Here is a 16,151-nt window from a genome sequence, read left to right as displayed (position 1 = left end):
TACCCTGCTCCCCCCTCACCCCACTCAAGCCTACTTCTGCAGGAGTCTGTCCTGATACATTCTGGTTTCACCATCACCGTCTTGTGGACAATGCTGGATTTGACTTTTATGGACTTCATTCATTCATGGTGCGTCACCCTTTCTCAACTCTCATGCTGAACTTCGTTTGCATCTTGTACTCATGGTGGCCCTGAATCATGCTGTTCCCATCTTCATCTTGTATCCTGGCTTGCAACATTATGTGTTACTACTGAATTCTGCAATTGTATTAACTCTCCCCTCTTGCCTCTCCACTCTTTTGACTGCTAACTCTCTGTTCTCTCCTCCTTTCCCTTCTCCATTTTCCTATCTCCTCCCCTTACTTTCTTCTATGCACTTACTCTATCAGAATTGTCCCTGGACCTAGTATGATAGCAACCTCTTCTGTCTCCTTTTCCCTCCCCTTACTGTTTTTTTCTTCCCCAACCCCCTCCAGCACTATCTGAAATGTCGTCAAGCCTAATATGATAGTCGCTTGTTTTGTTCCTCCCCTACCTTTCTGCACTCCTCTCCCTCACCTCTTGTTTTTTTTACGGCTCTACCAGAAATGTCGTCGGGCCTAGTACGGTAGTCGCCGGTCTGTTTCCATTTCCTTCCCACTCCCCCCACCCCCCTTCCTTATCTATGTTTTAGCTCTTGCACTGAAATGTCGTCAGGCCGAGTATGATAGTTAATTTCACATCCTTACTGTTCATGGCCTGTAAGAATGTCATTGTTTTTTCCTTTGTTCCCTCCCTTGCCTTGAAGCGCTTTGAAACACATTGTGTATAGGCGCTATATACATAAACTATCATATCATATACATAACCCATAGGGCATATATGACACCACAGAGGATAACAAAGTTAAAAAATGCAGGAAGGCAGACATGTCCCAAATGCCAGGCCGAAAATGTGGGCATGACGCATATGCTTTGGGCATGCCCCCAAATTGGAAAGTTCTGAAATAGGTAGCCTGCGGGCTAGAAGAGAAAGGAATCAAGATAGAGGTCAAATCAGTATGGGCATGCTTAGTAGGGGGATTCCCTAGGCTGCTCAAACTAAAACATCTAAGCAAATTAAAGGATTTGGCATACACACTCGCTAAGCGTAGAATAGCCATGGGATGGAAGGCATGCAATAGGCCTAGGATAGAAGTCTGGTGGAACGATCTCCATAAATGGACTGAAGCTGAAACAGCAGTGTGGCAAGATGCGAGTAACAGAGGGGGTGAGGAGGAGGCAGGAACCCTGATGGCTTGGAGATATCTAGTGTCCACACTGAACGTGTCCACCCAGGATTGGTCAAGTGACCAGGACTCTGCTGGCGATAGAGGAAGAGAATCCCCTGAGGAAGATGAAGACGTGTGAGGCGAAGCGTAGTAGGCTCGAAAAGGGGGGAGGGAAAGGGGAAAGCAGGAGACAGTGAAGATTATGCGTTTGTTGAAATGTTGAGACATGTACTGCAAAGTTTGGTTGTGTGTTGGGTGTTATAATAAAAATCAATAACATTTTTTTTTAAAAAAGGTTTGTGGGTCAAAAGAAGACAAACTAGCGGGAGAGGAGGCTACAGTGGTGGAGAGTGAGCAGGAGGAGGCAATTACCAAGAGTATTGTGAACGTTAGACATTTTAGATGCAAAGTAGAGAGCAAGATCATTGCAGAAAGAATAGAGGAGATGGAGGTGGGTTTCGGAGGTGAGACAATTGTGTTGAGAGATTTTTGGAGGCGCGTAGGTTGAGAGGATTGAGATTAAATGAGGGAGATAGGAGTCACGTTTGGCAGAGTCCAGAGCAAAGGAATATTCCTGAAGAGCAGTGAGATAGAGCTGGAGGTCAGAGGACTCTATTTGCAAAGTTTATCTGCATTGTTGTTATCAGGGTGGGGGTGAGAGGTGTAATTCAGAGCTGCAGAGAGGAGGATTGAAGTGTGAGTTTACTAAGAGGGTAGTGAGAGGAAAGGGGAGCATAAAGAGCAGTGTTAAAGTTAGTGAAGTCTTCAGTGAAAGGAAAGGTGAATTCAGCGTAGGAGGAAAGAGAGAGTGGTATAGGTCAGAGCGGTAGTCAGGGAGTTTGGAGGAGGGAAACATGTGCTTAGTAATAGATGGAGAGTGTGAGGAAGAAGCAGGAGTGACGATTGAGGCAAAGATGATAGAGTGATAAGAGGAAGAAGGCACAATGGAGATGTTACACACGGAGAGGTGATGAGAATAAGGTCAAGGGAGTTTCCCTTTGAATGGATTTGCATAGAGTAGATAGAAGAGAGTGAGTGGTTAAGTGAAAGAGAGAAAAAGTCATATGTGGATAGAACAGTAGAGAGGGTGGCGAGGTTGAAGTCACCATTTACATTGAGGTGGTGAGCGGCATGGAGAGAGTCAATTAGTTGGGAGATGTGGTTGAAGAATTGGCCTTCCAGACCAGGTGGCTGGTAGAGATTGAGATAATATCTAAGTCATAGGGGGCAGTGATTGTGGAGATAGTGTATTCGAGTGACGGAGAATCAGCAGGGGATAGGGAAGTAGGAGAGATCGGAAGTTTGGAGGATGAAAACAGCCCTACACCACCACCCCTGCCAGTGGTTCAGGGGGAGGGGGGGAGAGTGAGTGAATGTGTAGGCAGGGTCATGAAAGGCAGCAAGGGTAGCCGAGTCAGAAGGGAGAGATGCAGGTTTCAGTAAGGGTAATGAGGTCAAGAGAGGGTGAAGGAGAAAGGAAGAAGTCTGAGGTAAAGGAGGTTTTATGAATTACTTATATGAATTCAATATGTACTTTGAGAATTATTAAGTCAAAACAGTTGGCGGTTTTAAGAGCTACATCTTTACAGTTTAACGGTTGTTTGTTAATTTAGAAAACTGAATGTCATCCTTTAAAATGTATGCTTCATATGTTCCAGGTCCCGCAGGTGATAAAAAAATCCAGTGAAAAGAAAATTGAGGTACATTTTAATTTCTGTAACCTGATTATATAAATGTGTTTGCAGTGACAATAGTCAGTTGAAGACCCGATGGGATCCATAAAAGGTACAGACACCAAGGAATGTTCTTTACAGAAGGTTAAATGACAATTGTAGGAAGAAGTAGCTCATCTCTTCCACTTTTGTTTTGTTTTTGTTTTATTGTTGTGTTTGGTTAACTTTAACCTTTTACAACAATACAAACAATCAATCCTCTTTTCCATATTTTACCATAAAACAATCCCATAAATTTAAAAAGAAAACAGGAACAAAAGGACAAGAAAAGGAGAAAAGAATCAAGAATAAAACAGTTCATACAATCAACCAATCTTCCTATTTACAATTGGCTATCTGATCCATAATTAATTACCGCTCTCTTCCACTTTGCTAATCTTACTTTTTTATTCTGGACCTACAGCTGTGCATCATGTATTCACTTCCAGAGGCAAATAGACTGCCACACACTTTGGCAATTATGCATTTTATACAATTAATCGCATCAGCTTGAATCAGTCAGTTTTGTTACAATACTTGTTGTGCACAAACACTAACGCACATGAAACAGCTATTTTAAGGAACACAAGCAAATCAACATTTACTTTGGCATGGCATACATAACATATGTGATTTGTTAGATTTCTGCATTCATTGGTTATATGAAACCTACCTCCTGTTTAGGAAATATCTGCCCGGCTGATATTATTAATGACTCCTTAGACTTCCTCATCCCCTGGATCACCAAGATTGCTAACGCCTGCTTTGTTGTCTCAAATGTTCCGGGTTGTCTCAAGGAGGAATGGATTACCCCCTGTTTAAAAAAAAAAAGGAAAATCTGGACCCTAGCAATTACCGCCCCATTAATAATGTCCCTTTCCTCTTGAAGATCATGGATAGCATCACATACCTACAGCTGCAGGAGTTTGAGACACATAATTTACTTGGGCTCCGCCAATCTGGTTTTTCCTGCCAAATATTGGATGGAGACTGCACTGCTAGACCTCAATTCTACCATTGCAGGCATTATTGATGATAGTCAGAGCTTTTCTGAAGGTGGATCTTTCAGCAGCTTTCGACATGGTGGGTCACACACTGCTGTCTATTAGATTGGTTGACATTTTGAGATGTCTCGGAGTGCTGTGGCTTGGATTGAGCCATTTTGGGGCCCGCTCTGTGAGGCTTGCTGTGGATGATTATTAAGCTTGCCCTGTTCATTTTACCTGCGGAGTACCACAGGGCTCCTATCTATCAGCAACCAGTTTTAATATTTATACCTGGCCTCTCTTCAACCTTCTGGAAAGCTTGGTGTTCAGCTACACGAATTATGCCGATGACACCAAGATATTAAAACTTTCAGGTGATCACGCCCAGGTCTCTGTGACCATTAATGAGATTTACAACTCAATTCAGTCATGGATGGCGTTGAATTCACTAGCGCTGAATAACAACAGATCTGAACTCTTGATTGTAGGCTCTGTTCCTAGGTTAAGAAAACTGGACTCTCGTTATTATCAATTCGTGATAGCTAGCTGTCCTATTTCAGTGGCTCCTTATGTAAAAACTCTTGAGTATTTTTCACCTCCGCAGCTATCGTTTAATAAGCACACTGCTCATTTGCGCTCTTCTTGTGCTTATATCACCAGACTGCTGAAACAGATTCGTCCATATCTTTCAGAGGAGAATAGATTGTGGCGTCTGCTCTCATCAACTCCAAGATGGATTATTGCAACAGCTTGCTGGTTGGTACCTAATCTGAATAAAATTCAGATCATCCAGAATGGGGCTGTGTGGGCTGTTTGTGGACTTGGCAGGCAGGATCATATCACCACAGCTATATGTTCCCTTCACTGGCTGCCTCTGAAGTTTAGAATTTGGCACAATGCCCTCGCTTTGACACATAAATGCCTTTTTGGTAATCCTCCCCACTATCTGGCCGACCGTCTGAAGTCTGCGCCGTGTAGGAGAGGACTTCCCTCTAACGAAAACAAAAAGCTCTTCCAGCCATGCTTCAAAGTGCAAAAGTACGAGGAAGTCAGATTTGATAACCGGATGCTAAGTGTGTGGAATGAACTTCCAGTCACACTACAGGGCTTACTTGTCTGAATCGATTTAAAAGAGCGATTAACACACATCTTTTGAACAAAGGAGTTGACTAGTGCTCTCAGCCTGGCATACGTCTTTATTGTTCTTGTTTGTTTGCATATGTTTTATGTGTGCCCTGAGGCCTACGAACAAGTGGTGCTATAGAAGTATTAAAGTAAAGTATTGTAACAATATATAAAACAAATTTGGTTTTCAATCTTCTGTTACCCTCCCGTGTACATCTATCACCAGATGGCTCGTTATATTTTAACCCTCTACGATAAATAGAAAATCTTCCACTCAAAATTTAGATCCAGCTTTTTCATTAACCTTTAGGCTAATGAAATGCTGTTTGGTGTCAAATCTGACACCTTGCCAATTATTCTGCAAGAAGGATTTTATTTATTTATTTTTCATGCTCACCATCCAAATGATTTCTTTCCTCACTGTACTTGGATGGGGCGTCTCGCCCTTGGGCTTTTTCTTCCCCCACACTCGTAGCAAACAAGCTTCTTTCCTGCAACTCGGTAGGTCTCAGCTTGTCCTTTTCAGACCACAACCCCTAAGTCGAACGTTGAATGCCCCCCAGCCTTCAGCAAACTCCAACTCCCGTCTAGTCTAGTTTAGTCCCATTCTTCCTCTATTTTAACTCCCTCCATTCATCTATGCCCCTGATGAGGGAGATCACTCCCAATGAATACTTGACTCTTTGCGCTCCTTGGACCCCATCCAGCTTTCCTGCAACTCCCATTACCTTTATCTTCACTGGGGTGCGCTAACGGTTCTTCCCAGGGTCTCAGGTCACTGTTGGTTCAGCACATACTCTGTGCATATTCCTGTTTTCCTCCTCTTTGGTATATGTTTGCCTTTAATTCTCTAATTCCTGTGGTGCTTCACCCATTCTGGACCAAAAGTTTGGATTTAACAAATCCAGAACCATGCTCATCCTGTGCATGATATAATTTCCCAGATAGAATTTGGCCTTCGTTCCACTTGTTACTATCCACAATTGTGATTGGTGCTTTTGGATCCCAACTCTATTTTCAACATGCATCTCACTACAATTCTGTGTCCTAGATCAGGGTTATAAATGGTAAAATGTGGCATTTCTTTGTTTCAAGCACTTTTAAACACTTTCTCATTCATATAAATCCTTTCTTGTTCTAGGGCCAGTTCTCCCTCAAGCATCTCTGGACTCCCATCCATGCAAACTGGTATATATGCATGACCCTCATTCATGTGGGTCTCAGCAATGGCTGAGATATGTTCTTCCTGATATGACACAGACGCATCACAGGGTTTTCGGTCTTCTTGTCTTCCTGTTTGAATAGAATCTTAATGTGTTTTCACCCACTTCTTCCTTGGATCTAAATTAATCTCCAGTGATTGTTTTATCCTACATTTCATCTTGGCAGATGAGACAGTGCCACTAAGCACACAACCTTTCTTAAGATAGCCCTCAATCACACTTTCTGATTTGGCAATGGTGTCATTATTTTGCACTACTACGCTCGCTTGCGACTTCTTGAGGCTCAGACCTGTAACAAACATGCAGGATATTTGCAAAACAACTGAGTATCTTTTTTTTAAACAAGATTTTATTGTTTTTTTAAATCATAACACACTCCTCAATCATCCGGTACTGAAAACACAAAGCTCTTAACGAGGAGTATGAACCTCCCTCTTCAGGAGTATTCCAAATAAAGTTCAGTTTGAGTGTTTGAATAGGTAGTATAAACAGCTAGACATACAGGGTTACTCAATCAGGGTAGATCAACTAGGTTCAATGCCCATAGTCTCACCGGGTAGGAGAGAGCATTGAATTGATTTGTATATCTTAGAAATAAACCCCGTAGCGCCCGCCGCTTCCTAAAACACTTGTTCTAACTTCGTTAGCTCTCTTGTCCCCACAACACATTGACAGGTCGGAGAACCCAGTGTCTTGCCTGCATGTAGCGAAATCTATCAGTCTCCTTAAGGCCCCCCCTCTCCTTCCATTTCTCAAAAGTGCTGATTGTCCCATTCGTGAATAAGTCCTCCATTTTACTTATGCTCACTGCAGAAAACCTCTGTCGTCCCGGGAGAGAAGGCATTGTTTTGAAGTATATGAAGTAGTGTGGTGTATGGGGAGGGTAAGGTGATAGTTTCCCTCTCCCACTCCCCGCCAATGCCGTTGTGCTGGTGCAACCAGGGTTGCGTCCATAGGTGTCTCGCCACTACAGCTGGCTCCGTGTTTACCCATAGTTTCCCGGAATACCTTTGTACCAGTCAATCAATGGGCAAATTGGCGTTGCTCTTTAATAATTCCAAAGCTTGGTAAATGACAGACCTCGCTGGTCCATAACTGAATACAATGTGGTCCTATTGACTTTTGGGGAGCCCCCCTCCACAGAAATTATAGCAACATAGCATCCCAGTTCCTGATAGTACTTTTAGCGTCAGGGATAGGAATCGAATGAAAGAGGTAAAGAAACCGTGGGAGGATGTTCATCTTGACTACCCCCATTCTGCCAAACCAGTACAGCCTCAGGGCACCCCATCGGTCAAAGTCATTTCTGATATTCCTCACTAAGGGTGGATAGTTGGCTCCGAAAAGATCCCTGGTTTTACTGGTTATGTTGGCTCCAAGGAACGTAATCATTTTAGCGGCCCACGTAAAGGGGAGCCCCCTTTGAAGATTTTCTCTCAGGCTTGGGTGGAGGGGATGTTTAAACCCAGGATTTCCGATTTGAAATTATTTATTTTAAACTCAGAGACCCGGCCATAGCGGTTGGTCACATCTTCTACACTATGTAGTGAGTCTAGGGGGTCCGAAAGGATCAGGATCACATAGTCTGCAAAGAGTTTAATCTTATGATGGGAGCCCCTGAATTGTATACCCACAATGCGCTCAATGGCTTTTACCCACTCCGCCAGGGGCTCCATTACCAGCGCAATAACGGCGGCGAAAGGAAGCACCCCTGCCTGGTGCCTCTACTAAGTGGGAACAGTGCTGTCAGAGCTCCATTGACCAGCAGTCATGCCAAAGGATCCTCGTGATTGGAGAGGATAATCTGGGACATTTTGCGACCATAATTGAATTCCTGCAAGACTTCTTGCAGGAAGCCCCATTCTATGTGGTCTACCCTTTTCTTAGCCTTGAGCGCTAATAAGAGCGAGTGGCTTGGATTCCTCCCAGACTTGTCTATTAAGTTTATTAATCTCAGTATGTTGTCAACAGTACCTCGTCCCCCGATAAACCCAGACTTGCCAGGGTGAATAAGCAGAGCCATGAACTTCTCTAACCTAGTGGTCAGAATTTTCATGAATATATTGCATTTCAAATTTAACAAAGCTATGGGTCTATATGAAGACCATCATTTGGGTTCCTCTGTCATTGAGGTCGGAAGATGGCCACCATCTTTTATTTATTTATTTGAAAGTTTTTGTATTGCCATTTGTATAAGTACAGTCTCATATATATATGGTGCGTTATATTTAGTCGCAAAGTTCAGTGTACAATAGTGCCTCATATTAACAACAAAATAACAAATAAAAAACATCTTCACTTGTCTGATGACCTATAGTTTTGGTCATCTTATAACTTTTGTAAGGGTACAGGGTTCAGTGTGTGGCAATTATCACTTTTGTCAGGGGAGGGTCTCCAGGTTGGTATCAACTGTATGCAATTTTCTTCAGCTGCAAAGGCCCTGCAAAACTGGTGTGTGTTAATGGGGGTTTATCATCGGATGGGTGTAACATGTCCCAAACCAGTCTTTTCCAGGCCGCATAGGTATCATTCCCAGTCATCTCTGACCTGGCCACTCCTGCACCCCATGTCTTGGTTTCTGCCTCTGCCCAGCGTTCAAATACCTTGTGCCAGCTTACATATTGCTGGCCCGAGCCGATTTCCAAGACATTGCAGTGGTTCTTTTGGCCAATATGCACACCATGTCCATGAACTGTGGCCACCATCTTTTATAGAGTTAAATAAAACGGCCATAGGTTTGGGCAAAATCTGACACAGGGATTTGTAAAAGCTGGCCGCGAGGCCATCAAAACCCGGGGCCTTGTTTGATTTCAGCGTTTTAATAGCTTAAATAACTTCCTGTGGCTCTATTGGAGCTTCTAAGAATTCTCTTGCCGCTCCCGCTAGCTGAGGTTGTTCGACCTCCTCTACGTATGCTTGGATGTCCCCAAGAGTTCGGTGCACTGGAGGTATAGAGCTCCGTGTAGAAGGCATTTAATAAATCCCTTTTTTGGCTTTCATCTCCCCACTCCTTCCCCTGAGCATCAGTGATATAGTGTGTAAACGATTGGCTCGTCTGCTGCCTAAGGAGGTGCGCTACAAGTGTCCCTGGTATGTTCCCCTGCACATAGAGTTTGTGTCGGACCCTAAGCATAGTGCGTTCATCTTTTTGAGTCCTTGGGCGTCTCAGATGACTTTTGGCTACGGTAAGGGCACTAAGATGATGTCCAGTAGGGGTTTCGGCGAATGTCTTGTCTGCTTCCCTTACTTTTCCTACTAACGAATAACTCTTAATAACTGCTTTTCTACCTGTCCCAAACACGTTTCAGCGCGGCTGCACTTGCCGAAATTACTCCCCTGGCGACCGCTTTCAAAGCGTCCCAATCTATACCCTCTGAGGTGTCCTGGGGAGAATATTAGTAAGGTATTTGTGGACGCCACCCTTTAAGTCCTCCAAGCACCCCGGATCCTGCAAAATACCTGGCAGGAGTAGCCATTGATACGTTTTGCAGTACTGAGACCAGTCTTCCAGTAGCAACATCACCATGTTATGGTCAGTAAGGGTCATGGACTCAATCTCTGATGAGAGGATGAATTTAGTCATGCCCGTCGGGATAGAAATGTAGTCGATGCGTGAGGCTGACAAATGCACATTGGAGTTGTATGTGTAGGCATTGTTGTCAGGGAGTAGGGTTCACCATATGCACACCATATTAAGATCAGTTATGCGGTTTCTCAGAGTGTGAGATACTGAACCTGTAGTAGAGTAGGTGGTCTGCGACGAACTGTCTTTAGCCCCATCCATTACTAGGTTCATGTCGCCCATTAGAAAGACTTGCCCTTGGCCCGTTCTCCACACCTCTTCCAGCAGTCGCTGCATGAAGAGTTCATGTGCCGAATTGGGCGCATAAAATGATAGTATAGTAAGTCGCCTGCCTTGGAACGTCCCCTTTACCATTATGTACTTGTCATCTGTGTCTTTATTGGTTGCTATGTGCGTAAACCCAATATCTTTGTGTTAGTAGCAACACCCCTGCTCACTCGCTGTCCAAGGAGGTGTGATATTGGTGTGGAAAGAGTCTATTTCTAAGCCTTCCCTGATACTTTTTCAGCTGGTAGGTTTCCTGGAGTGCAGCTATGTGTAACTGGAGCCTTTTCAGCTCCATAAACACTGTACGTTTCCCCGGGTTATTCAAACCTCAGGTGTTTATGGTCCCTAAATTACCCATTATGGTTTGCTACAAAATATCCCCCTCCCATGGAATTTCGCAGTCCATAGTAAAGCCATCAATTCCATCCCCCATGCTGTGTCTGCATGAGATCCCCCCGTGTGAAATGAAGTTGCATACTCCCTGTGTAATCGCTCGCCATGTTAGATTCTACCTTTGACCTAATGCATTCTTTGTACTCCTGAATTATCCCCGATTTATCTTCCAGTCAGCGAAATAACTGATTTGGAAGATTTCCCCCCAATCTCCCTCCCGTAAGACCTGACCCAGCAGTGATTACTACTAGTGGCGAGAGATCGCTGTAAAATCCAACACGTTTAATAGAACTTTAGAACACAGGACAAGCATTGTGAAACATTCAACTTGAAACAGAACTCTTCAAAAACTGCTGCAACATTGGACATAGTGTCAAGTGCAGTAATCCAGCCCGGTGTCATTCCATGGCTCGATGTAGGGTAGGCAGATCCTAACCAGTGCCGGCTCATCAGTCAGCCCTTGTTTTACCTGAATGCACCGTGTGCCAGGAACCCTGGCACACGGGACGTTCCAAGGCACAGCCTCAGCTCTTCGCAGGGCTTGCTGCATCTTGGGCTGCCTCCTCCTTGTTTAACGTGAGATTCAGTAATCAAACTCCTTCCTCCACCGTCAAATTTGTGTGCACCGAATCCCTTATTTTGTACTGGAGGGCGAAGAGGTACGCTCAACTCTACCGGATATCTTGATGCCGTAGCTCCTTGGCTACAGGTTTCAGCAATCTTCGTTTTGCCAGAGTGGGCTGGGAGACGTCCTGAAATATTTGGATTGTAGAATCGCGAAACTTTCACCATGATATATCTGGGGTTTTGGGGGGCGGTTGTCATTCCACAGTGGTACCACTCTGTGTACCCTGTCCATTTGGATAGCCTGAGGGGGATTGCCCGAAATCATTTGCAAGAAGATTTGTTGAGCGCATTCTTCTATGTCGTCATAATCGTCCACCTTGGCCACCTCACAAAGGGACTTTACCCTGAGGTTGTCTTGCCTGGCCCTGTTCAACATGGTCATTGCACTTTGCCTTGAGAAGATCATTGCTGTACTGGAGGGATGATATTCTTTCTTGCACTTCTCTCCTTTCCATCTCAAGCATAGTCAGGGAGCGCTGGCCGTGGTCCACTCTGTCACCCAGAGCTTCCACCTCCCTCCTGATCTGAGTAGAAACCTCCAGCATTTCCTTAGAGTTTGGTTATCTGCGAATGTCGCAAGTCCTTCATGTTCCGCCGGAGCAGGTCAAGAGAGTGGGTGAGAAATTCTGGCATGAGAAGTGGTGCACTGTTTGCAGGATATGCCTCTGTCCTTGTGTCGTCTGCCATACCTTCTGCGGGTGGGACCTGCTTTGCAAGCATAGTCAAGAAAACCTGGATGTGGGAGCCTTTGGACTTTTTAGAGGACCTGGACATACTGCTTCAATCGCAGGTCTTTCTGCTCACCCATGGAGGGAGTCGCCACCCGTATGTCCAGCCCACTACTGCTGGAGCCCACCGCCCATTCCCGGTGCAAGGAGGGCACAGAGCCCCTGGACTCAGGTCCCCAGGAGTGCTTGTTGGTGGGACAGGGCTTAGGGAGCACCTCTTAATGGAACAGACTGCCACCTCACTTTAATTATTTTAAATTGCTCCCCTGAATCGGATCCGGGGGCAGCTCTTCTGTCTCACTGTGCAGCAGCCCTACATAGAATTTTGTTTATTATTTTTTTTATTGGATATTTATAAGGCGAGTAGACAGCAAAACAGTATTTCAAAGCACCACAAGGCATAAGGAAAGGGAACGGAACAAGGAAACAAACAATGAAATTGACAATGAGTAAATAGAAAGGAAAACGGTCCTACTAGGCCTTGTGACATTCGGCGCCTGCAAGTTCAGTGAAAGAAAGGGAAAAAAGTGGGTGGGGTAAGTGCTGCTATTAGGGTCCCCTAGGGGAGGGAGTGCCAAAGGTACCCATTGGGGAGGCAACAGGTTTGTGCATGGGCGGAGACATCCCAAGCGAGGGAGGTCTACCGCCCAAATGTAAGTGCAGAGCGGAGGCAACCACTCGACAGGCGGGTGTGGGCCCAGAGGACAGTGCAGGGCAGGGGGTGCTGGGGACGATTGGACAGAAGGCTAGAAGCCTATTGGACCCTTGACGGACCAGGCTGCCAATATCAGCGACATAGGGGATGGTTAGCATGGGAGCGGGAGAGGGAAGGAGGAGGAGAAGAGAAAGGTCTTGAGTTGTTTATGGAACCTGAGGTGGTCTGGTTCAGGACGGAGAGAGAGAGGGCGGCTGTACCATTGGAGGGAGCCAGCTGAGGCGAGCGATCTGCCCCCCTCTCTCTGCTTGGAGAAGCATTTGATCAGCAGAGAATTGGAGCCAGAAGATCGAAGGGATCTGGAAGGAGAGTATATAATGAGAGAGAGTTGCAGGTAGCGTGTACCCAGGCCCCATAGAGCCTTGCTGATGATGCAAAGGGTCTTGAATTTCATCCTTGTAGCAACCGGGAGCCAGTGGAGAGATTTTAGAGCTGGAGAGGTACGGTCACAGGGCTTGAGGCGAAGGATAAGTCTTGTGGCCCTATTCTGGATTAGTTTAAGAGGACTGAGTGAAGAAAGAGGCAGATTGAGGAAGAGGCTGTTACAGTAGTCTAGCCTGGAGAGGACCAGAGCTCTAGAGACATTGTGCTTCTGGGGGAAGATGAGGAAAGGAAGAATGGGCCTTCCTGTCAAGGTCCAAGATGTGAGTAGTAAAAGAGGGGGGTGAGCCCATGGAGGACGGCCAGAGTGCAAGAGGGAAACTGGGAGCCTCCCTCTCTCTGTCTTGAACCAGACCACCTCAGGTTCCATAAACAACTCAAGACCTTTCTTTTCTCCGCCTTCCCTCTCCCACTCCCATGCTAACCATCCCCTATGTTGCTGATATTGGCAGTATTACTCAAAAAGAGGTAAACTCCCTGTTTTTTGGTATTGGGGGATCAATTCTCTAATGCGAGTATAAGTAATATGAAAATAGAACCGAGAATTGATTACGCCTCTCTACAATACTGTCTGAGACCGTAAAATTGGTGCAGTTGTACACAGAATTGATGGACAAGAAAACACGTATAGTCCCTAATGATCACTCGATAAATGCAATGTTCTCTAAAAAATAGAGTAAAGCCAGAAGAAATTAAAAGAAGAAAATTAATGTATTCATATATATTACACACAGAACATTCTTTTGTAAAAAAACAGTGTAAAAACTAGACAGGTAGGTATAGAAAATAATCTCATTTGAGAAAAAACCTACATGACATAAAAAATGTTTTGGGGTGTAAGTCACTAAATCAACAATATTCAAACCAGTTGGTACAAAAAACTGATGATATTAGCAGTCTTTTCTTTAGGATAGTCGGCATGTTTCGGCCATGGAATTGATTAGACACTTATCCCTGGTGTCTTTTCAGAGATAGATGTATAGACCTTCTTCAGGACAAAAGATTTCTTCTATTTTTCCACATTAATGAATTACCCCATTGTATGATGCATATATGGCATCGCTGATCTATAAAAACATAAAAACTTAAATTAACATCATGGAGTGATCGATCAAAAACATTGACATTTCATTTAGTTTCTTGAATGTCTGTTTAAGAAACTATGGAAGGTGTCTCATTTCATACATGAAGCTCAATGTGTTTGAAAAACGGGCATTATACAATTAAACTCAGTTAACCGGGACAAACTGCACCAATATTTGTACTTACATCTCAGGCAAAGTGAGAAGAGGATTGACATAGATTTATGCCGTATCAATAATTTCTTTAGGTTGGACAAAACATGTGCAAGTGAAGTTTCGTCATTGTGGCAAAAGGAATTGCTTGTCTTTACCTACAATAGAAATATCATTATTTGTAATGTGCCAAAGCTACAATTACAAGGTTATTTTCTATAGGTTATTGGCTATAGGGAGATGTGATTACATTCTTTGGGACAAGTTTGCTATCTAAGCATTTAAATTGGTTAAAGCATGATACTGAAAAACATTCTATCCCATAGGGTGAAACGACGGATGAAAGGGCCCGAGGGATGCCTCAAAGGTTCCTTCATCTGAGTCTGAAAGGCGTTACGTTAATTGGAAAATTAAATTAACAAATGCAAGAGGAAAAAGGGCCTGTGTGCTATGAGAGGGAAACAGCTAACTTGGTCTCAGTTTAAAGACTTGACCCGCCTGCCTTATGAAAATAGCGGGCAGACAACCAACTCAGTAACTTATTGTGAGGAGGGTCACTGCTTGCTCAAGGCTGGTGAATGAAGAGTTAAATGCACGTGGCGGCTGTAGTGCATGAAAGCACGGGGTGGAAACAATTCCAAAAAAATGTTGAAGAGTCGTTAACAGAGGTACATGGGACTGCTTTGTCCAATAACCTGTGGAGTCAATATATACACAGGCGAGATTTAGATAACGTGTTTAATGAGCAAATGATCATGGATATGGCATGCAGTGGCTAACTTACTCACACTAAAATGGCAGATTAAAAAATAGCGTAGAGTTGCTAGGAGACCAGTAGAGGGTCAGAAAGACTGTTGCGGGTCCTGCCGTGGCTTGGAGTCTGCATGTGGGGAAACCGTGAAAAACAAACAGACGCGTCTGGATCTTAGTAGGAGCAGAAGGCACAAGACGCACTGTGTACGAAAGCAGCACGATCTATCATCACGGTAGGGAGAAAGCAGTACTAAACAGAGTTTGAAAAACACTGAGTATGGGACACTTACTTTCTAAACAGGATAGGCGGTCGACATGGCGGGCTGCAGCGTTGTTGCCTGGGAGTATTATGTTTGTAAGGCGGGGCGTGCTATTTAGGGGCCTGCTGAGTTAGAGAAACATTACGGTCATGTGACAGTAGAAGTGAGTGAAAAATGTTAAAGGTGTACATACCGCACTGGATTGTATTACGTCAAGGAAACTGTCAAAAAACTTTGCCGTTCAGAAATACTAAACAAAGTAAGCCTGCAGATTAAGAGAGCAGGTCTGAAAAAAAGGAGGTGTGGGGGCCCCAGTGGGTATTCCATGGGCACAGTGCTCTGGCTCCAATCGAAAAGTAAAGTAGGAGCCCTGCTAGGAATCAGAATATCGCTACTACATGTGCATAAACAGTACGGGTGAACTAAGAAGATATAGATATACCAAAAGGCTATTCTACTCCATTGAGGAATTTAACCCTTGTTTTACAGTGTTAAGATTGTATATCCAACATTGTTCGCAGCGACTAAGTAAAAGTTCCCTGTTGCTTCCTTTTTCTATAGATGGAATTTTTTGAAGAACAAACCAAAGAAGATCTGTGTGTTTGTTTTTTCACTTCATAATGTGCAACTAAGGGTTTTTTTGTCGATCTTATTTTTAAGACAGCACATATGTTCACAAATCCGTTGTTTTACTGGTCTACTGGTTTTTCCTATATATAGTAGGTTACATAGGCATTTAATACCGTATACCACCCAATCTGTTGAGCAGTTCGAGAAATGATGCAGTTCCCACATTTTTCCGTTCAGCTCAACAGATTTTAGATTGTTTGTCAATGAGCAGACTGAACATTGCCTGCACTTAGTGTCTGATCACTTGCGGGAGTTGCCAGAGAGTGGTTTGTTTTTGAGAAACCT

General features: G+C 44.2%; 1 protein-coding gene across 10 annotated transcripts in view; it reads left to right on the top strand.

The window, feature by feature from the left end:
• CAPS2 (calcyphosine 2) overlaps positions 1–16,151 on the top strand; it is a 1,666,464-nt gene that overhangs the window by 674,686 nt on the left and 975,627 nt on the right. For 6 of the 10 annotated variants that reach the window (XM_069629399.1, XM_069629401.1, XM_069629402.1 and 3 more), the window contains exon 7: positions 2,907–2,948. The exons of the other annotated variants lie outside the window; for them this stretch is intronic. In XM_069629399.1, coding sequence (XP_069485500.1) covers positions 2,907–2,948 — 42 coding nt within the window. The remainder of the gene's footprint in view (positions 1–2,906; positions 2,949–16,151) is intronic. 10 annotated transcript variants of the gene reach the window in all.

Source organism: Ambystoma mexicanum, chromosome 12 (assembly GCF_040938575.1).
Source record: "Ambystoma mexicanum isolate Mex_15411 chromosome 12, UKY_AmexF1_1, whole genome shotgun sequence".
NCBI lineage: Eukaryota > Metazoa > Chordata > Amphibia > Caudata > Ambystomatidae > Ambystoma > Ambystoma mexicanum.
The sequence above is the reverse complement of the archived record's forward strand: the minus strand, read 5'-3'. Positions and strand labels throughout refer to the sequence as shown.